The sequence below is a fragment of the Symphodus melops genome, assembly GCF_947650265.1.
Source record: "Symphodus melops genome assembly, chromosome: 1".
NCBI lineage: Eukaryota > Metazoa > Chordata > Actinopteri > Labriformes > Labridae > Symphodus > Symphodus melops.
Genome location: NC_136691.1, coordinates 20,354,287 through 20,377,151, shown reverse-complemented (window position 1 = coordinate 20,377,151; position 22,865 = coordinate 20,354,287). Strand labels below are relative to the sequence as shown.

The 22,865-nt window shown below is 44.4% G+C and overlaps 1 protein-coding gene across 1 annotated transcript in view; it reads right to left on the bottom strand.

Annotated features, from left to right (window-relative positions):
• ube2j1 (ubiquitin-conjugating enzyme E2, J1) overlaps window positions 1-22,865 on the bottom strand; it is a 46,493-nt gene that overhangs the window by 3,607 nt on the left and 20,021 nt on the right. The window contains exons 3-7 of the mRNA XM_079340110.1: window positions 22,557-22,688; window positions 22,025-22,109; window positions 15,902-16,007; window positions 7,696-7,825; window positions 6,675-6,803 (exon numbers count right to left, since the gene is read on the bottom strand). Of these exons, the coding sequence (XP_079196236.1) occupies window positions 6,675-6,803; window positions 7,696-7,825; window positions 15,902-16,007; window positions 22,025-22,109; window positions 22,557-22,688 (582 nt within the window). The remainder of the gene's footprint in view (window positions 1-6,674; window positions 6,804-7,695; window positions 7,826-15,901; window positions 16,008-22,024; window positions 22,110-22,556; window positions 22,689-22,865) is intronic.

Below are 22,865 nucleotides of genomic sequence, written 5' to 3'. Positions count from 1 at the left end.
CTAGGTTACAAAAGTTCTGATTGAGTCGGTCGTACCTGTGTTTTAAAACGTTCCATGTGATAAATGTTTGTTTGTTACAGCAGGAAAATATCACCAAGAAAACATGTATATAAATGGTGTCCTGGCTCTGGACCTGCAAATAGCTCCAATGAAAAGACGAGTCAGATCCACTTCTTCTCTGCCGTCATCTCTGATGTCAGCTGATTGTTAAAAGCCCGGTCACTTTTTGTGTGTGTGTCAAGACACATTTTTACACTCTGGGCACTGCGAGGTAAAAACACAGATTTTTATATTGTGACTTCTTCACTCAGACAGGATCCAAAGAAAGAAGTGCAGCACACGCATCACTTAAGACTGAACGTTTCCACTCACTTTCTTAACTTTCTTTCTGCCTCAGAGCGGACACACACAGAGTCCACTGAATTATATTGTGAACCTTTAAAGGTCCGTCCCTGGGAGCACACACGTTTGACATACAGTATGTCGGCCAGTCAGAAGACGAGTGTAGGAAGGCTGTGAACAGAACATCCTTCAGGACTGTGCAGCAGCAGCGCAGCGTGCCACACTCCAGTCCAAACATGTTTTACATTTGGTCCCTCCAGCTCCAGATGGGGAGTCCTTTTTCTGACCTCCTCAGTTTATCCACAAACTCCCTAACTCTAATCTAAGTTCACCCTCCTCCACACTCTGTTGCTGTGGTACTGTGGCGAGCAGCTGGCGCCAAAATCAATCCTCTTAGCCATCTGAACTGGTGAAAGAAAGCAGCCGAGCCATCGGCTTCAAGCTGCCGAAACGCATCCACCGAGATGTGGTGAGGAAACGCTGATGTCTCGTGCTTGATTTCACACACACAGCTGGCGTTCAGCCGACACAGAGCTGCTGCTGCACAGTCAATCATCTTCATCTGAACTCATTCAGAACGACTGAGAGGCTCAGCGGGATGTCAGCAGGTGAGGAGAAGCGTCACCAATTACAGGAAGAATGTCAAAGGCGAGTGAATGACTGACAGATGGGAATCTTAAACCTGGGCCATGCTTCACATAAAGTCGAAATGATTATTAAGGACAAAGAGGTTTGGAAAAGCTCCAGTTGATTTCTTTAGCCGGCAGCCGTTTTGTCTGAAACGTTATCTGGGAACAAACGCGCTGAAGTAGAAAAATCTTCTCAACATGTGACGGTGAGGCAGAAAAAATCTTTGCACATCGACAAAAGAGGAAAACGTTCGTTTTAACCAGGAATAGAGACTGTTTCTCTAACATCAACTTCTTCAAAATCGCGAGCAGATGGTCTACCACTGCCTCAGATCAGTGACTCTGTTTTTGTTGTGGTATTTTTAATTATTAGTTATTTGATTGCGACAGTGTAAAAACAGTCAAAGTGCCGAACCATACAAACAAAATGCTGCGAAATACTGAGACAACAAACAATGATGTCAAAAAGGAGGAGAGAACTGAGAAGGATGTGTGTGTGTGTGTGTGTGTGTGTGTGTGTGTGTGTGTGTGTGTGTGTGTGTGTGTGTGTGTGTGTGTGTGTGTGTGTGTGTGTGTGTGTGTGTGTTTTCGTGTTGAGTCAAAGTTGGGCTTGTGTAACGTCTACGGGGCTGCAGACGGGTTTTTTGGGGGGTTTTATAGCTAAAACAGATCCAGCAGCTGCTGGGAGAAATGTGAGGTTTTGCTGATGGAGCCTGTGAGCTTGAAAGACAGCGATGTAAAGTAACACATCGTCCTCTTTAACACAACGGTCGAGCTGCGCAGGGATCACTTCTGTCATGTTGTCAGACACAAAAACAACCTGAGCCTGCAGGATGGACATTTGTCCCCTCAGGATCAGCAGCCTTTTCTCAGTACACCGTTGGTTTCAGCTCGATCCACACTCCAGTTTTGTTGTGAGAATAATTCTTAAGTCGGGTCGGATTTCAGCCCAATTTCACATGCAGTGAACTGTGAGGCACGGCAGCTAATCGTGCCCCAATCTGCTGTCTACTGAACACTTGGATGATTTTGTAGCAGTGAGAGCAGAGCCACGACCTGAGCCCTGATTTTACACGACAGACACACTGAGAGACAGCGTCCGAAATCACCATGACAAACACTGACAGCAAGGATTTGTCACCATTGAGCTTTTAGTTAGCTTGAGTCTGTTGGTGAGGCTCTGTGTGTGTGTGTGTGTGTGTGTGTGTGTGTGTGTGTGTGTGTGTGTGTGTGTGTGTGTGTGTGTGTGTGTGTGTGCGTGCGCATTAGTGTGTTTGTGTTAAGAGGAAAATAAATTGCACTTGTGCTGATGTGTGTATTTGAGCCGTGCACATGAGACGACTGAGACACAGTTACTACTGATGACACTTGTGAACGCTCCATCCTGTCACCGTGTGAGCTCATAGATCTGGAGCTCTGGTCGTGTGTTGTTCAGAACTCAGTCCGACAGTGTACTTTGTATTCAGTCAAACTCCGGGGTACACCCGGGTCTCTTCACCGCTGAGGACTGAAGCTATCTCCAAACTCTTGTCGCATTTTGTCATTCATTCCCCAAAGTATGTAAAAGCAGGGAGCACATTTAAAAATCCCAGAATGATCCTTTAATGAAGGTTGTTTTCGGCTCATTAGCTGCCTTGTCTGAGCTTCTTCTCCATGTGTTCGAGCAGTTTGAGCTCGTTTGTTAAATCCAGAAACTTCCACGACTAAAGACTCGACACTCCCAGATGCACGTCGTGTAATCTACCATGAATACCGTCGCCCAGTGGAACAGTGGCATGATGAAGCACACAACATTTTGGACCTTCGATGTGGGGGAGTCTCAGTTTGAATATTACGTTCGAGTCCAGTGATGCTCTTTTAATAAAGCCACGTCAGAGTGTTTTTCATCATACTGTCTGAGATATTTCACACATTGAAGTCTCCATGAGTTCACTGTTCTCATTTCATTTTTTTGATTTTGTATTCATCCCTTGTTTCTTTTGTCTGTGCTGTAACTTTCTCTCAGCTGTTGTCCTTGCCCGTGGACCCTTTTGTTTCTGAGACCAGTCTCTGGGTTTCCTGTTTCATTTTTGTCCTCCTTTGTCCGGTTTCCCTCGAGTTGGATCGCCCTCACCAGAGTCACCTGTGTATGTCCGGTTTATTTAGTGTGAGTGAACTTGACTTTCTGTGTCAGTTCTACCTGCTCCCGTGACACGTCTCCTACCTCCCAGTGTTTATCCCTTGCCTTGTCTTGTTTCTACTAGTTTCAGTTTTGAAAAGTATGCCTCATATTGCCTTGAGAATTTGTGTTCAAACAATAACCTCTGGTTTTTCTGCACACGGGTCGTCCTCGTTGTTTGTTCTTTACCTCATGACACAGCTCTCTGCACATATTAGTCATTCAGGCCACAATATAAGGAGAAGCAGAAGTCCGTGTTTCCTCTCTCAAACACTCACCGCTCTGTCCAACAGTTTGCAGCTTCAACAGATTGAAAAATAAACCTGAAGGGTGCTGAGGACAGAATGTTTAATCCTCAGTATCAGCTCTGTTGCATGTCGCTGAGGGAGATTTACAGTGGAGTGATATATATATATATATATATAATTTGAAGTCTTCAGTGATGTAAATCATCAGCAGTAGGTGTTAGTGTCAGCTCCTCAGAGCAGATCGGGGACTTCTTCACAGTAATCGTCGAGCTGTCACGCAGACCGACAGTAGGGACAGAGGATGATGTAAACGCCCCTCAATCCCAGACAAAGACACAACACGGCAGATAACGCTCCTTCTCAGTCGTCAGCTGACCGCCCGCCCGCCCCCCCCCTCCTCTTGTTTAACCAGGACTGAAGGGCTGCTATAGAGCTGTAATACTTTTATTAATACCAGAGTGCACCTCTGAAGCACACACACACACACACACACACACACACACACACACACACACACACACACACACACACACACACACACACACACACACACACACACACACACACACACACACACACACACACACACACACACACACACACACACACACACACACACACACACACACACACACACACACACACACACACACACACACACGTGTGCACAGTTCACATGTTTAACGGTGAGAAGTTTGCACAATGTTAGTGAACAGCACACATTATGAAGACAGATTTATTCTGGGTGCAGGGATTTATTAAATATGCTTGATGTGTCACTGCTGGTTCCGTCTGAGATTTAATAAATTACTGTATCACAAAAATGGAGTACAAACTGTTTTTTTTATATTTTTAAGGAGCTGGCATGACACACACACACACACGATGTCTGGCTGAATTTCAAAAATCCGTCTCTTCACTAAATTGACACCAAATACCCTGGAAGCGATGCTGGGATTGTGTGTTTTTAAATGATGTATATTACACAAGTCTGTCAGCGTTGACTAAACAGTGCAGAGAGAAATGATAAGAGAAACAAGCAGGCGGACAGAAAAGAGGGATTGGATTTGTTGACGCCGTCGTCGAGCGACAGTTCTGACTCTTCCTCCGTATTGTTGAGGTTCAGGCTGAGAGGAAGGAGCACTCTCCTCTCGCTCAGAAGTCCAACATGTTGTAAAATATGTGTGGATCATTTTGTGGTAAGAAGGATTTTTGTTAATATGACTGAGACACCGACCACAGCGCGTTTATCCCATGTGCAGTCAGACAGTTTAACAGCATCACCGCCTCTCTCTGATGTATAAGAATCCTTCATGTTACACACTGTGTGTTTTCAATATCTAATCTGTCTCTCCACCAGTGAAAGTCTACGTAGTGTTTATGCCTTGTATTATTTAAGTCTTTTTTCTCTCTTCATTGAATTCATGTTAACTTGCTCACAGCTGGTTTTTAAACCTTTTTGATGTTCTTTATATTCCCCGTTTCTTTTTAGAGCTGTTGTGACACCCACATTTTATAAAGTTTATCCTTTATCGTTATGACATGAATTTCTTCTTCACACTAGGAAGAGGTGAGACTGATTACTGCTGTAGCAGTGTCATTACAGGTTCGCTCAGCGTGGTTAAAAACAGTCATCTGATACAGAAATCCAATCAGTAAAATCACACCACATCAAACCCGAACAAAGATCTTAATACTGAGACAGTTTAACTATCCAATAAGAGGACAGAAAGGTTTTTAGCTTGAATCTAAAGGTCCCCTCTCTGGATTCTAAAGTCATTCTGCGTTTGGCTTCAGGAGCAGAGTTGGTCGACTGTCAGCAGGTGAGAAATGTCCTCAGGTTCTGAGTCTGTTTTAGGAGGATTTGAAGAAGTGATTCTGTGTGCTACGGGGAGCCAGTGGAGTGTTTTGAGGACCGGAGTGATGTGCTCAGACTCCGGCTGTTGAATTCGTCCTTCAGGTTGTTTGGATCACCCTGCATACAGAGCGCTGCAGTGATCTGACAGACTCATCTCTCAGCGTTGTGTTTTTTTATTCTTTCATTATAGATTCATTTGAGCGGAACGATAACGATGCTTCTGCACGTTTCCATCACGTTTTAAATCACAACATGAAGACACTGCAACCTGCTGGACACGAGTGTGTGACGCCTTCCGTTACCCACAGAATGAAGGCGTTCCAGTTTTATCTCAGCTCAAACACGACTGTACCACTGTTCGCAGCGTCCGGCTCTCAGAACACCAGGAACCATGCACGTTTCTTGGATTCAGAAAACACTTGACATAATCGACGACAATCTTCCAAAACCTACCTGAAAGGATCATTTCAGTTCATTAATGATGCCTTCCTGAAGAGCTTAAAGACTTTCAACTTGAGCACTCGAAGCGGCCGCACAAAAACAGCAGCAGGCTTGTTGGTGTAATCGACTTCCTGGAGCCAGCAAATGGTCTGTAAGAACAGAGGTGCTAGGAGGGCATCCTCCTTCTCAGACAACACCATACACATGTAAATAAAGGTGTCATTTCATCATCAGCAAAGAGTCACTGTCTCCAGAAGGACAGGACACACCAACATCAAAGAATCATTGTAATGTAAAGATGATGTTTTACTGTAAGGTCACCTCCTCTCTGGATTGCTTATAAGGATTTGAAATGTGAAGCTTCGGGAGAGAACGCTGCAGACTGCGCTCTCCTCTCCACGCTGCGTGTCATTAAAGAGATCTGATTCAAGCGCCGAAGTCTGAAGTTCTTCGGAGACTTAGAAACTCTCCACCTCACAAAAGGAGAATTTCCACGACATAGGGCGCTGCATGTTTTCATCCAGGCCGCAGCTTTCTGCTACGAACGCTCTCTACACATTGAAAACAACTGGAAAAAAAATAAATAATAAAATGTTGGCGCTCGGAGGAAATGTAGTTGCACACAGGGCCAGTGAGCCTGTTACTTAAATATCACACTTTCAATTCTATAACCTTCACCGAAAAGCTCATAAGACTGAACCATGGTGACGGTGAGTTTGTCTGACTCCCACAGTCTCCGATGGTATCAGAGATGTTTGGATCGATCTCAGCCTGTGGACTTGTCTTTAAGCCCCCTGGGATTAGACTGTGGGTATCTTCTCCTCTGAAGGTTTTTCTCCAGTACTGTGTAACTCTGATGTCCTGAGTAAGCTAAGAGATATGTGGCAGATAAAGCCGTGTAGAAAACTGCTCCCTTTGTTGCGTGTGGAGGCTCTGCTCTGGAGGTGGCTGAATGTTCTCTCCTGTGTTTGGTCCCTGAGCGGCACTTTAACACCTACCTGTTCGCTCTGAGGCTCCTCAGCGGCCTCTCGTCCTGCAGACGTGGAGGCGTCTCCCTGATCGAGCGAGGAGGTCTCGCTCTCTGCTCCTCCGCTCTCACTTGAGTGTCTGGACAAACTGGACTCTGCCTGCAGAAAAGCACAAGAGAGCTGCCGTCATTTAAAGCTTACACGGGCAATACGAGTGTGATGTTAAGGTTTGTTTCCTCTGTCATGGCGGCTCACGGAGAACGACCTCATCCTGATAAATAACCAGATGAAGGGCAAAATCAGAGACGTTCCCTGTCAGATGGGAGGGGGGACGCGTGCGGGGGGTCTCCTGAGGTAAGACTTAGGGACTTAAAAACAGGAGGAGCTGACGAAGCTGATATTTGCCTTTACATCAATGTGTGTAGTTCAACAGAATCAACAAAAGAGCGGAGTACAACATACTGACGAAGGGGAAAATAAAAATGCAACACGGGTCACACAGAATAAACGTCACCACTCGCTCGATGTGACTCCTCCGGCTCGCTGCAGGAGAACCTTCTACGGGTCTGGCAGGAGGAACTCTGGGTAAAGACAGGGTGAAACGGGTGGCGGTTCGTGGTCACGGACTTTGAAACAACAGCTGGTCACACTGACGCTGTGGCGTGACGGACTCCTCTCTCACTGGGAGGAAAGGACTCGAGTGAGGGACGCATGGAGAGACGTTTATGGAGACTTTCATCATAACGAGATGAGAATACGAGGAGCTCCTGATCGTCTCTGTAGTCCAAGTATGAACTCCTGAACTCTTTTTCCCAGCAGAACCTCTGAGCAGCAGAGCGGAGTGACATGTCATAGGCCAGTGTAGTCTGAAATGCTGTCGTGTCAGAATAGAAGGATATGAGAGGAGGCAGCGATCGTGTATTTGAGTGCACAGAAAGAGGAAAAAAGCAGCCGTTCCCTCTGTGGAGCTGCGGCTGTCACAAGCTCTTTTGCTCGGAGCGTCAAAGCGCCGACTGAACCGTGAAGGAAAACTGACGCCGGTCGTTTGTACCTTGAAGTTGATTTGCTGAGCCAGTTCTTTGGCCTGGTGGTCCTCGGCGCTCGGGTTGCTGTTGGGGGTCAGAGGCAGGAGGGCGGAGCGCATGGAGCAGCCGCACGTCTCGCAGCAGAAGTCCTGAGACCTGACGGAGACAGAGACGGGGTGTGCATGGTGAGGGAGGACATTAAAGAGAGAGCTGCACTTCAATGATGAGATTTTAAAACCATGAAATACTCTGCGTCTCTGTGAATGAACCACCAGCTTCATCAATCTGTTTCTGTAATAAAACATAGAACATGTCCGTCATCCCACAACTTAGACTTCTGCCCGTCTCATCACAGAACACCGAGCCACACTGTCCCCTGATGTTTGTCCCACTCAGAATTCAACCGCAGCACAGGCATGTCCTCCATCATCACGTGTGTTCAAGGTTTCAAACCAAGTCAACACTGACGCTCAGCTACGACACGTCATCCTGACTGCTTCCTCTCACTGAGCTTTCTATCCTGTCTGCATGTTCTTCCCTTGAACACAATCATCTTTGCAGCAGACATTAGGACAGTGTAGCTGTGCTCACTTCCTAATGTGGGCTGTTTCTGTGGTTGCATGCAGTTTGATCACCGACGTGTCGAACACGTGATTAAAACCACTGAACACGGTCAAAGCCGACCTTTTTCTTTTTTCTCACAAACTACTTTTTGCCTTGATTGATAAGAGACAGAGAAAGTAGGGAAGAAAAATGAAGGTATAAAAGCATCAAAGATCAAAGACTGAAGTCATCGTGTGCAGGACTGAGGCTTCACTGGATGTTTCTATCTAATGTGAAACTTGTGTCTTTCTTTCACAATGTTCTGGCGGGTCATTAACTCGTTTTGTTTCTTGTTTTTGCACTTTAAAACATTTTTAGCAGCAAACTGGCTCACACACACACACACACACACACACACACACACACACACACACACACACACACACACACACACACACACACACACACACACACACACACACACACACACACACACACACACACACACACACACACACACACACACACACACACACACACACACACACACACACACACACACACACACACACACACACACACACACACACACACACACACACACACACACACACACACACACACACACACACACACGATGAAAAACACAATCCTGCACTAATGGAGAGAGCTCAGGGCTGCCCACGGTGGGTGTTTGGTGCCTTGCTAAAGGGTACCTCTGCAGTCCCCAGGAAGTGAACTGACACCTCTCCAGCAACCAGGACAGAAACCAGCAACCCTCCAGTTCCCAACCCAAGTCCCTACAGACTGAGATACTGCTGCCCGATATTTAGATGTATAAATCTTTATGTTTGACATTAGACCAGGTCAACACAAGAAATCTTTTTTTTTCCACGTAAAATCAAAAAAAAAATTTTTTTATGTAATCACAGCTACACGTTTGACCTCATGGTGACGACGAAGGAAAAGACATGGTCTGTGTGCAAATAACTTCCTGAATACAGATTCTGAGAGAGTGTTCATACGTCGTCCACTCAGTGTATCCCACAGTGTAGTCATTAGTGGTCACTGTCCAAGCAATAAATACCATCATGCATTGTGGTTTTTATGAGCGGAGAGAGGCGTTTGACTCGACTGCTCTCGACGGCTTTGGAATTATTCAGACACTTGAATGTGAGCAGCCTGAGCGGATGGCGGCTCACTGATCAATCTGCAAAACTGCAATTTGGCCTCTTGATTACAAAGTTAACGGTTTTCAGATTGAGCTGCCCGTATTTTTCCACATTTGTGTCTGCATCCTGCAGAGAGTCTGGCAAAAAAAACAACCCCAAAGCTGCAGAAGCTTTGTTCATTTGTGGCTTTGGCTGCGTTTGATGTTGGCTGCCTCATAAAGAATCCTCAGCTGACAGCTCTGTCTCTGCCTCCTCCACCTGTGGCACACTCAACACCACATCCCCGCAAAAAGGTGTAGACTGTTGTGTGAACCTTCACACCTTCATGTCAGACCTGACAGCGGGGGGGGGGGGGGGGGGCTGTGCAATCTGTCTTCCAGAAGGAGCAAAACAGCCACTGAGCACTGACATGCAAACAAAACATAAAATGCGACACATAAAAGCAGTTTGAGGGGACTCGTGTGCGAGAGGCTAATCGTCCCTTGCAGCTGCTAATGGTCTGATGCTGCAGCTGTGAGGAGGAGAGATGAATCACCACATCATCACTGTGGAGCTCCTCGGGCCAAAGGTGCTACAGATCGACTTGGATGCATTATGGCATTAAATGATCCACATCAGTGTCTTCCTCCGGAGCCAAATTGAAATTGGATTCTGTTGAAGTGGAGTCGAGACGAAGCCGGCGAAGAAGCTGGGCTTATTAGGCATCAGACCTTCTCCATGACTCGGGGGGAGGACCTGGTGTGCCTGGAGTCGTCGTGTCAGTGGACTATGACAGCTTTAACAGGCGGTCTGCGTCTCCTGGAGCAGACTCCATGTGGTTTCATGTCAGTGACTGTTTGACTCCTTCGTGCTGATCAGAACACAGAGATGCTAAAATGAGGGCCGTGCCTTGTAAAATCAGAGACGAGTACTGAGAGAGGGCGAGTGTGTCTTATAGAAGCTCATTCACATCTGTGTAGCGTGTTGGGGAAAAAAAGAAGAAGTGGTAATGATTATTACGCAGGTGTTTCCTTCAGCCGCCAGTAACCATGATGAGCTCTCCCAAAGGCCATCCTTCTTCTTCACTTCGATTATCTTACTCATATTTATCAAAACCTGTAGTTTTGCGAGCACGCACGCACGGCTGCAACTTGCTGGCTGTAATTACATGACTAGTCCAATGGTTGACAGGCGGTACTTATGGAAGTGCCGCTATTTATAAGAAGGACTTTTAGAGTAAACACCAATAAGAGAATCTTTTTGTCTAAGAGCTAAACTGTACTCTCAGACTCACAATACACTGGCTCTTGAAACCCACAGCCAAAGATATTCCACAAAAAGATGGATGGATGGATGGATGGATGGATGGATGGATGGATGGATGGATGGATGGATGGATGGATGGATGGATGGATGGATGGATGGATGGATGGATGGATGGATGGATGGATGGATGGATGGATGGATCCTCAGAGCTCATTTCCAAAGGTAGAAACTTTGTATTGTGTATATTTATCCCACACGCTGCGTTCTGTTTGGTAAAAGAGACGCACACAGTCTGTTTTGGGCGTAGATTCATAAACGGGGGAGATACGGGTTGGTGAGTGAGTTGGCCCAGTTTGAACGTTTCTAAAAGGTCTACACACCTGTAGATAGATAGATACTTCATTGATCCTGAGGGAGATTAAAGTGAACACATGACTGAACTATAGATAAAAGTCTGGAGGTGCCTGAGTGGATTTCTGCAGCAGTGGAAAAAACTGTCACGGATGCAACACAATCCACTGGAGTGAAAGTCCCTGATCAAATGACATCAAGTTAAAGGCTTGTTTTTTATTGTCCCTGACAGGCTCAGTTATTCAAACCTTACCCTGCGCTCCAGAAACACACATAGTGTCATAGAGTGAAGTTATTCCTAATAACAGCTCTGACATTCACCTATCTAACCCTAACCTGTTCAACGTCGCTCTTTGGACAAAATGCTGATGTCTGAAGCAATCGTCCGGAAAATTACAAACTCTCTGTGCTTTTTTGTTTGTTTGTTTGTTTGTTGTCCTTATTGAATAGGACAGTGGATAGAGTGGGAAATCAGGGAGATAGAAATGCAGATGAGGAGCTTCAGGCCGGAGTTGAATCAGCTTGTCCACTTGGAGGACAGCAGCCTCGATACACAGGGCGTCTCAAACCCCTCAGACATTTGTGCCCACATTTTTGCACCTTTAAAGAGCATATTGCAGGTTAAAAAAAAATGTTAATTAATATTTTATATAGTCTGTTAATGGCTGTAAAATAAGTAGGTTATTTTTTTAATATGTTCTACAACACATAAGTGCTCTAATTTAGAGGAGAAAGTGGCTGTTTTAGCATAGCTGTTTAGAACGCGCTTTTTCTTCAACAACGCGTCATATGACGTAACATGAGGGAGTCCCGTTCTCTGACTCTGCTTTGATCGGCTTTATGCGTCCGTGTATGAATGAATGAATGAAGCCTTTTTTGCCCCTGGGGGAACTTGTCTTGCACTGAGAGCATCAAACACTTTACAAACAAACATTTAGAAGGCAGCACAAAAGAATTAAAGCACAAAAAACAGGCTAAAACATGACATGATTAAAGAGGTGTAATGATACGTGGTAGTGAGTGAGAACAGACAGGATGCCTCCCTGCAATAGTTTGTAATTTGCGCGGCGCACATTCAGGTGCACAGTGTAAGTGGCTTGATTATTCAAAGTGTTTTTTGGTGAATTATTCTCACAACCTCAGAAACGATCAAACAGACACGTTAAATATTTCAGCATCAGACACAATATTTCCTTATTAATGATTTAAATCTCTGGGTGTTTAACATCAAATATTATATACGCAGACAGAAAGCGTTTAATGATTTGATCTGCTGGAATCCTCTGTTATATTCTCTAGTTTGCGCGTAACAGACACCGGACAGTCTGTATTAATATATGTAGTCATACGATTTATTATAAATCCAACTCTGTTGCAAGAGAGCGTGTGTGTGTGTGTGTGTGTGTGTGTGTGTGTGTGTGTGTGTGTGTGTGTGTGTGTGTGTGTGTGTGTGTGTGTGTGTGTGTGTGTGTGCGCAGTGGGGAAAGAAGGAACGCGCAGTTTGGAAACGAAACGAAACACAAGCTTTACTTCTGTCGGTCCTTTATCCCATTAAAACTTTAAACTTTTTGTAGTAGCCTAATATATGTGCACGTATTAAACTGTGGAGTGTGTGCGCTGTTGTGCATGTTTGTGTGGATTACGTTCAGTGGACGTGCGCTGTGAACTCACGTCAGGAGAATCCATACACAGTGCACCATACACTGTATTTTCTATAACAACGTGAGCACTGGGCTGCATGAGGAATAAACAATAAAGACATAGAGCTGCATTTGCACAGGCCGGGAAATCGGGTTCTATGTCTGTCTGTCTCTCTCTCTCTCTCTCACGCACAGCGCGGCACCGTAATACGTTGTACAGATTTGCCGTTTTAGAGCAACTCCCATACAATGTAAAGGTGAATGATCGGCACTTGCACCTTCTACAAATTGTTTTTTAATTGATTGAATGTGATTACAAACTTTACATATGCTGATGTGAACACAGCACTCGCCCATATATGGCGAGCTGACACCTGTCACTCAGCAGGACGCCTGCTCCGGGTCTCTCCTCACACCACAACTTCTCTTCTCTCCTGAGGCCGTTATTCCTCTAATCCTGCCTGTTTCTGCTCTCTATCACATCTAACAGGTTCAGAATAATAAGCCAGCGGACCATTATATGTAAAGGAATACATGTTTTCTTCCTATTTATTGACGGGAGTGACACTCGGATCCATGATCTTACATGTTAAACAGACGGGGATTCAGCGGGACTCCCTTATGTTACGTCACAGCCGAATGCAGAAGTAAAACGCAAAGACGTACTAAAACGTCTCCAGGAGACCCTGTGGGTTATTAATTTCAGAATTTCTTTAAAAACAGTATTGTTAACGTATTTTCCTATGATTAGTTAAGTTTTGTCTTTAACCTGCAATATGCTCTTTAAAAGGTTTAATATGAGGTGTTTTAAACATTACTATAGCAGCTTCTATACTGAGAAGGAATGACTTCTTCTTCGAAAAAAAGTCAAACTAGCTCTGTTTGTCCTCAGCTCTGGATTCGCTCCCTTCATTTAGTTCACTCAAATGTTTCAACAAGTTTTACACATGACTTTAATTCACATGAATCCCTCCCTGTCCAACTGTTAGCCCCACCAAGGGAGGGGAGAGACAAGCCCACCCACTCACTGCATGCACAGACACATCTTCAGGTTGTTGTTTTTTTTCATACGACAAAACAAACAGAGTTTTGTGTTTTGATACTTAAAAAACAAAGAAATAACTAAATCGACTCTGGACTGAACGGAGAACTTTACTCTGTCAAACTGATGGGGTGAAATGGTGAGGCTTGTTTTGGTCTAAGGTACTGAAGGTACTGATGTTGATCATGTGCAACATCACTGGACATCTACTGGGGAAGCTGCATGCGAGTTATTTAAGGGTCGACATACGTTAAAAGAATGTTAAACAACCCTTTGAGTTTTATTGTCTTCGTCTCTTTAACTCATCTTTACGCTGTAATCCACCAGTTGTTTCTGATATCTCCATACATACAGGACAATTACTCCGTACTTAATTCAGAACAAGCACCAAGTGTTAGGAAAAACATGTTTTTTGTTCCACTGGGCCCGTGTGTTTGTTCTGTCACGTCTCGAGCTGACCAACTTCTCTGGCAGTTTACTTGTCGAGCGGTGAAAACATTGGACAGGAGCCTTTCCCAGCTGGGCTCTGACTGACAGCTCTCCCAATCTCCAGAGGCACAGAAAAAGGAGATGAGAAACCGAAGCGAGGAGCTGCCTCAACCTCAGAACGAGTTTAAAAAGAGGTTTTTCCTATCAAGGAGATAAGCAGCCGAGTATTTAAAGAGCGTCCTCCTGTCGATCTCATCTCATGTGTTAATGAAACAGCCCACTGTCAGACACCCTGCTCTCATGTGATAATCGAGGAGCTGCATCCCCCCCCCTTCTCTGGCTTTGTTAAGATTCCTCAGAGAGGAAACGTGCTGTGAAATAAAGACAAACATGCCCGTTCAGGTTTCCTCCTCAAACCAGCTACTTCAGCGAGAATTATTTGTCATCTTGTACCGACAGGACTGGCGTGGGCGAGCTCATATCCCATTATGAAAAAGCAGTTATAGGGGAACTAAGACTCAGATGCTGTTAACATCACATTCACGTGTCTGTGAGTGTGATAAGAGTGGAGGATTTAATTAAAAGTCACCACAGGTTAAATTAAAGGTCTGGATGAGAGCTGGACATATTGCCTTATGACTAGAGATGTTACGACTGGGCCCCTTTAAAAGCCTCAGTGGACGGGCCTCCACAGAACTAAATCACTACACAGTGTTGGATCATTAGCGTCAGCGCTAGCCTCCTAGCTAACATTTGACTCTGCCTGGCTCTGATCAACTTTTGGTGTTTACTGGAAAACATTTGAGAAAAAGTCAATTTGGGAGGTCAACAAGTAACCTCCTGCCTCCTCTTCTGTCAGGCACCCTGACTCGATGCAGGTCCTGGTGTAGCTGTAACCAGCCTGACATGACTGCACTAACAGTTACGTTTAATGGGCTCAACACCGACTTTGATGACTTTAAATTTAAAAACAACAAATAAAATGTGTTTCTTTGTTGTGTGTTAATGACTCATGGTGAGTAATTACGTTGCCCCCCTCTCTCTTTATGGGCGGCCTTCAATGCCAGCATTAAGTCATGTAAAAACAAAAGTGTTGAACAGGCAATTAAAATATGTGGTGCGTTCAATGTCCCTCTGGTTTGATGTTGGAGCTGTGTATGACAAGTTTAAATAAACACTATAATGTACAGCTTCTGTTTTAATTGTTGTGCGAGGAGCAGACATCTTGGATTTGGAGCTGGGGTTCCTGACGTTCCTCTGAGTTTTGGAGTCAGAGTTTGGACTTCACCTGATGACGTGTCCGACTGACAAGTTGGAATTTCTGACTTCCGAGTTCAAATTGAAAGGACTGTTATGGTCTGCGATTGGCGCGTGCTGCCGTTGTGATCTTTGTGCGAGTAATAAAACTGCTTCAGACGGAACCTCCCGTTATATCCAACGGGGATCGATAAACAGCTGCAATAGTTACCTATAGGAATGAAGGGCAGCTGACACATTTGTTTTACGATAAAGCAGTAGTAGCACGATGCTGATCAAACCACCAAAAAATACTGAATAAAAAAAGGACTTGAGATATATCCACTTTTATATGCTTGGCAAACATTTAGATCCTCAGATATGGGAGCACATGAAGAGGTACATGTATTCATTTATAGAGGAACGCAGGATTCTCCTAAATGTCAGAAAGACTCATCTAGGATACACACAGTTCCAAACACACCTCGTTATTATTCTCTACTTGTAGCAGCGCACACACAACACGTGCTCTGGGGAGTAAACATTGGAAATATTTTCATCTAGCATATCTTACTTTTTGGCGAGGGTCCTCCTCTCGTCGGGGGTATAATCAAGGGATCCTATTGCTCCCTCTCCTTTTGTTGGCATGAATCCGATGATAGCAATAAGAGCGGTTCGAACTGTGGGGGAAAAACAGACAGGAGGTGAGACGCTTTTTTTTTTTTTTAAACAGCGTGTTCAACATTTCTGGGTAAAACAGAGAAGGTTAAATTACATGACAGGACGCACATGTCTGCATGTTCAGTTTCACTGTTACATAATGAAATGATGCTTTGTTTTCAGTGTAAGCCTGGATTTAGCCCGGGCCTCTCAGAGGACATTCACCCTGCGTCTGTCCTCACACTTCCTCCAGCTGGCACGAGACACGCTCGTCAATATGGTCAGGGTCAGAGGTGTGTTTGTGTTGGGACTGGCTGTGTCTGTCTGATATTCTGAATTAAAGCATCTGGAAGCCTCTCCAACCTTTCTTCATCTGAGAGATAGTTTAAAAAAAGGAAAGTGGCTAAAAGCTACTTGTATTACACTGTTTGAATTTATTTACACAGCGCACATCAGCCGAATTAAGCTACTGTTTGAATATCAATCATCTTAACTTCACATCAAGGTCCAAGAAAAAAACATTAATATTCTAGACTTCCCTTTACTCTTACTGAAAATGAACATCAATGTCCAAGAACACATTTCTACTTTACACTTGTTTCATGGGCCAAATAAATAAATCGTGGGAAGAGGTCCATTCACTGTCATCGGCCCTATAGGCGAGCTACAGGAAACCTGTCTAAACCACCTGTTGAAGACCCCTGCTCTAAAGTAAGCAAATATTACTACTACAAAACCTGCACACCACGTTCTGGGTTTGAGTGTAAAAGCTCTGTTACAGACAGAACCATATTGTTTACAGGTCACATATTATTCCCCTATTAACCAGAACAGGCTGTTTCTGTATCTGTAGCTTTAAATATGTAAATGAGCTGTTTCTGACCACGCCCCCTCTCCGGAAGTGTTCGGGTGGCTCGGGCTTTCGCGTTTCATGTACTATCATTTACAGTGAGAAAGCAGAACAAACACCTAGCTGTGGGAGTGTCACCCACCTGGGGGAGGGGCTACTGCCCTTTGTGATGTCATGAAGGGAAAATCTCCACACAGCCTGTTTAAACGCATGTTTTCTAAAAAGTGGAGCAGGTAAAAGATGGAGAGGATGGAGTTTCTCATAATGAGGGGGTTTGAAGGCAGACAGATGTTTGTGTTAGAAAAACATGGTGAAGTATTTTGCATAATATATAACCTTTGTTAGGTCTTCTGAGTGTCTTTTCATAATGATGGGCCTGCCGTGAGACAGAGCATGCATATATCATATATATATTCATTAACTATGATGCTTTTCCTGTTCGGGGACGTGGGGGCTGGAACCGATCCAGCTGTCATTAAGCGAGAGGCGGGGTACACCCTGAACTGTCCGTCATGGGACTGACATACAGAGACAGACAACACTCACACACCCTACAGGCAATTTAGTCACCTAACAAGCATGTGGCCGGAGTACCTGCAGAAAACCCCAGCATGCACTGGGAGAACACACAGAGGTTCCTGTCAGACAGGGATTTGAACCAGGAACTTTCTCACTTTGAGGCATCAGCGCTTAGTAAGTAAGTAAGGTTTATTTATAGAGCACCTTTCACAGATAAAGATCACAAAGTGCTTTACAACAATAAAAGGCGATTAACAGTTAAAAACAGAAACAGCAAAAACAAACATACAATATGTGAAATAGATAAAAGAGTAGAATAAAACAGCAAAAGGTCAATCAAAAGCCTGTCTGAATAAAGGTGTTTTTAACTGCCTCATAAAAATTTCACAGGAGTCTACCGATCTCAGGTTTGGAGGAAGTGCATTCCACAGCTTCGGTGCGAGAACTTGAAATGCATGATCACCATGGGTTTTAAAATTTGTCTTTGTTTCAGCCTGAAATTGAAGTTGGCCAGACCTAAGAAGTCTATTGGGGGCATAAGGGTGGAGAAGCTCGGCTATGTACCCGGGTGTTTCACCACGCAGAGTTTTAAAAGTGAGCACCAGTATTTTAAAATGAATGTGATAAAAAATCGGGAGCCAATGAAGGAAGGATAGGACAGGGGTTATGTGGGATCTGAGGTTTGTATCTGTTAAAAGGCGAGCAGCTGCGTTCTGGACACTCTGGAGCCGGTTTAAAGAGGACTGACTAAGACAGGTAAAAAGAGCATTACAATAATCTAAACGAGATGAGATAAAAGCATGTAAAATCATTTCTAGTTCCACTTTTGAAACCATACATTTAAGTTTGGATACATTGCGTAGGTGGAAGTAGCATGAACGTGTTAGCTGGCTGACATGATTGTCTAAAGATAGTGATTGGTCAAAAGACACACCAAGATTCCGAAGGGAAGGTTTTACACAGTCACTTAGGGCCACAATGTGCTGCGTAATGGACGGTATCCATTTTTGGGGAGCGAGAATAAGGGCTTCTGTTTTGCTTGCATTTAGTTGCAGGCAGTTTTCGGACATCCAGGTTTTAATGGCCTGCAAACAGTTGTTTGTAGCTCTCTTCTGGATTAAAAGAAAAATATAATTGTATGTCATCAGCATACACATGGTATGACATCCCACTGAAACGGCTGATTATCTGACCCAGAGGCAACAAATACACTAAAAACAGTATTGGACCCAGGACAGAACCCTGTGGGACACCACAAGACAAAGGGACTGTGTCAGACAAGAACTGTCCCACTGAAACGGACAAACTCCTGTGAGGAGTGCTCAAGCCTATTTAGCAGAATACCGTGGTCCACAGTGCCAAAAGCGGAGCTGAGGTCAAGAAGTACCAATAGTGAGCATTTCCCGTCGTCTGCCGCCCTCAGAAGGTCATTAGTGACGTTAGATAGAGCTGATTCTGTCTAATGCAATTTGCGAAAAAAATAAAAAACATGTACATGTCATATGTGTCTAGAGCATGTGTAGGCTGCGTGGCAACTACCTTTTCCTGAATTTTTGAGCCAAAGGACAGTTTGGAGATGGGCCTGTAATTAGTTGGAAGGGTGGGGTCAAGATTTGTTTTTTCAGCAGAGGCTGGATTATGGCATGCTTAAAAAGAGTGGGGACGGAGCCTGTTGAAAGGGAGAGATTTATGATATCAACAATTGAGGGTCCAATTGTTTGAAAAACGTTAAATCAAAGATGGAGGGAGAAAGTCAAAGGGGCCATGAGAGGGCTTAACTTTGTGCAACAAAGCTGTAACCTCCTCCAGGGAAACAGGGGAAAATGAATTTAAGATTGTGACATTAGGAGCACAAGCAGAGGGAGGATGGGAGGATGGGGGGATCTTGGCTCAGATTCCACTGACTTTATCAAAGAATTTTAGAAAATTATTGCAGTCAGCATGAGAGAAAGCAGGCACTTGTGGAGTGGTAGGAGAGACGATATCGTTTATGGTGTCAAAGAGAAATTTTGAATTTCTACGCTAACCAGCGTGCAGCCCGATAAGTTACTGATGGTTAACGGATTCAATGACTTAGCAGCAGCAACAAGGCAGCGATAAAGACAGTGATGGACCAGTAAGAAAATGCCTTTAGCATCATGAAACTCATAACTGACAGGACGCTCAGAAGAGCCCTCCATCTTATGATGAGACTGACAGCATGTTCCTCTTGTTCAAACTGTGCTGCTGAGAGTCACAGAGGCTATCAGAGCTCCACACCTGCCCACATTATGTAGCTGTGTGATGAAAGCCATTATATAAATTGGACTTTGCTCAGTGTCATATGGACAGAGTTAAAGTAGGAGCAGCGAGATTTTACCCGTGAAGTGGTGTGTGTGCTGACTGATTAGTACAAGAAGCAGAAGCACATTTTAATCTGACTGCAAAAAGTCAACACAAAAGTCTGCTCAGCTCCAACTTTCCAGTATGTCGGGCTCTGAAGGATGATGGCTGGCTGTGTGTTTGTGCGCTCTATCTGAATGAAGGTACATTTCATAGATGTGTTCAAAGCTTTGTTTTGTTCATCCAGAGGAAATCAGTCTGCCTCACTGTTTACATGGATGCTAAATAAAGTGATGTGTTTCTGATGTGCGTGTTCATGCCGCGAGCATTTAGTGAGAATAAAACCATTTTGAAAATGTTCTGCCCCACACAGCAGAAAAAGAAGGAGTAACTCGAACCTGTGACGATGTCATCTATGTTCTTCGGCACATTAAGCACTCATCTCTGTCAATGGACGTTTTCCCCCAAATAATAAAGAAAGTTTTTCCCTGCAGTGAGATCCATTTCAAGCAGAGCTCAAGCCCTGTCGTGTTTATTCCTATTTGTTTCCATATTTAGGGTTCAGAAGAGTCAAAAAAGACACTTAACCCCAAGTTGCTCCCACTGCTTCGAGTGTGAAGGTGTGACGTCTGGTGTAAAAGAGCTTTGAGTCGTCAGAAGACTAGAAAAGTGCCATACAAGCAAAAGTCCATCTCCAACTAGCATAAAAAAAAGACCAAATCTGAGCAGAGGTAGAAGTCCTGTGCTCTTTAAGGTAAAATGTTTTGTGTTTTTTTTTTTTTTTAAAGGAGTGTGTTGGCCTTTAGAACAAAGAGCTCCATTACAGCCTCCATCTTTTGTGGCGGTGTCAGACAACTTAAGCCTGTCAGGGACCAAACACAGACTTTAAGTGGACAAGCTCACATGTCAGACATTAGAGCCTGCTTCACTGCTGCGAGCTGAACAAACCTACTGGAGACACACCTTTAGAAACAGGCCAACATACATATTCATGACGGGATTTAAATAAACATGAATATGTAACATGCGTATGAAGATGTTAATCTTGACATTTAAGGGAATGTTTTAATTACTTGGCCACACTTTGTTAAGTCAGTAGGTGTAGCATGTAATCTGAAGCAGCAGCTGGTAACCCTGTAAAAAAGAAGGTTATAAAAACACAAGTCACGCTGGCGTCACTGCTGCTGGCCCGGAGTCTGTTAATTTCATGCCAGGCCTCCTGCTGTGTTTCAAAACAAGCTGAGACGCAACTCGTCCATTAGACTTTAAGAACCCAGCAGGTGGAAGTCAAATCTCCGAGGCATGGCCGGCCATGTGACATGCTCTCTGTGGGTACATGAAGTGTTGGAGTAACCTTTGTCTCTGTTATTACTCCAAACCTTTTTCTTTTTAAGGAGGAGTAAAAGCAGATTGGACACTTTGAGAAGGACGCACCGTCCCTCACTGAGCTCCGTCTGATTAAAGGCCCATAAAGTCACAAAGCAGCACAAGCTTGGATCACCAGCAGAGAAATTAAAGCTCCCAGTAGAAATGACCAGTTTGACTCTGGGTCGAAGTCGATGTGAGAAAAAACAATTTGGCCGAGTGCAATTCCAATACTGCTGTTTGTTGTGTGACTTCTTTCGGAGTGAGTCTCCCACAAGGGCGCCGCTTACAGTCCTATTTCACGATCAAATCAGTGATTGTTCAACAGGTGACTATATCATCTGCCCGATTCAAAAAGTCTTCTCAACCCAGAGGGAACCAAAGTGTGACGTGGCACGAACTCAAACTGACTCAGGCCCACATCCATCCATCCATTTGTTTAAGATTTCTCAGGCTTTTAATACAGCGACTTGTATGTTTGTGTTTTTGTGTCTCGCTGTATGAACACTCATGCTCTTTTACACTAAGGAATTTCCTCACGGATAAATCAAGTTAATTGAATTTTAACGGACTTACTAAGACAGCAGAAGAAAAAAAAATTGGTGGACTCATTTAAAAGCAAAGACGGTTATATGCACCTGAAATGTGTCATTGAGTGATTAAACTAACCAAACCAATGTTTTAGCCTATAATTTAAAATCTCTGTGCTGGCCACGACTCTCAGAGTCTTTGTCTGTATGTGTCTCTGGACTGAAGCTCATTTTATATATGATAATAATGGACTGCAGAGTCAGTGTCTCTTTATTCTGTCCTCTGAAAGTCAACCTCAGAACCTCTAAAGGGATGTGAAGCTGTGGATTAACAGTAAATACTGGATCAATTTCTCGGCTCTCCAAAGCGGAATAAGAGCGTGACCTGCTGTAAACAGAAGAAAGCAAAGAAATCTGAGCGGAGAGGCAAACATGGAGTGTGGATACTCACTGCTCCAGGAGGGCTGCCAGGTCTCTGGATGGTGGCCAGAGATACTCAAACAAATCTTCTTCCCAACTTCGAATCTGCCGTTGGGCTAGCAGGAGAGGGATAAACAAAGAAGGTAGAAGTGAGGCGAAGATAATAAAATGGATCATTAAGTGTTAAAAAAGTTGCGACGAGCTGACTGATACGAAGCTTGGAACTGAAGGCAGCTATTCTGAGCTTTCAAACACAGAATGCAAACGTAAAAAGGAGCTTTCAAAAAAAGGAAGGAATATCTGCAGCAGTGTGTGTTGAAGCCTGTCATTACAGGTGTCACACAGCTGTCTGAATATAATAAGACGCCCTGATAAAAGCCGTGTGACAGTGTGTTGACAGCTCAGGCTTTGATCTGTCGACTGTCACGTCACAAACCGAGGAGAGTTTGACGACGTCCATTTTTTTGTTCACCCTTTGATCCTCTGATTTGACGTCTCTCTGTTCCGCTTTAGCTGGAGATGAATCACACGAGTCTGAGACGCGGCCTCGCTGGTTGTCTTACCGTCAGCAGGAGGATGCTGGGAGGCTTCATGGGGTACTCTGGGGGAAGAACGATCCTGCCGTGGTAGACCCCGCCGTCAAAGTCTGAGTCGGGGGGTCCGCGTACGGAGAAGTGCCATTCAAAGAGGTTATCCTGCAGAGAGAGGAGTTCAGACATGTTGATCAGTGTTAATGAGAAGTGACTCCTCAGTTTAATCTGACGTGACATTAACTGGCAGATACCAGTCCTGTCGGGTATGAAGCCTTACAGATGTTCCTGCATTCTTTGTTTAAATGAACAATCAGACCAGACAGCAGTATCAACGAGTTT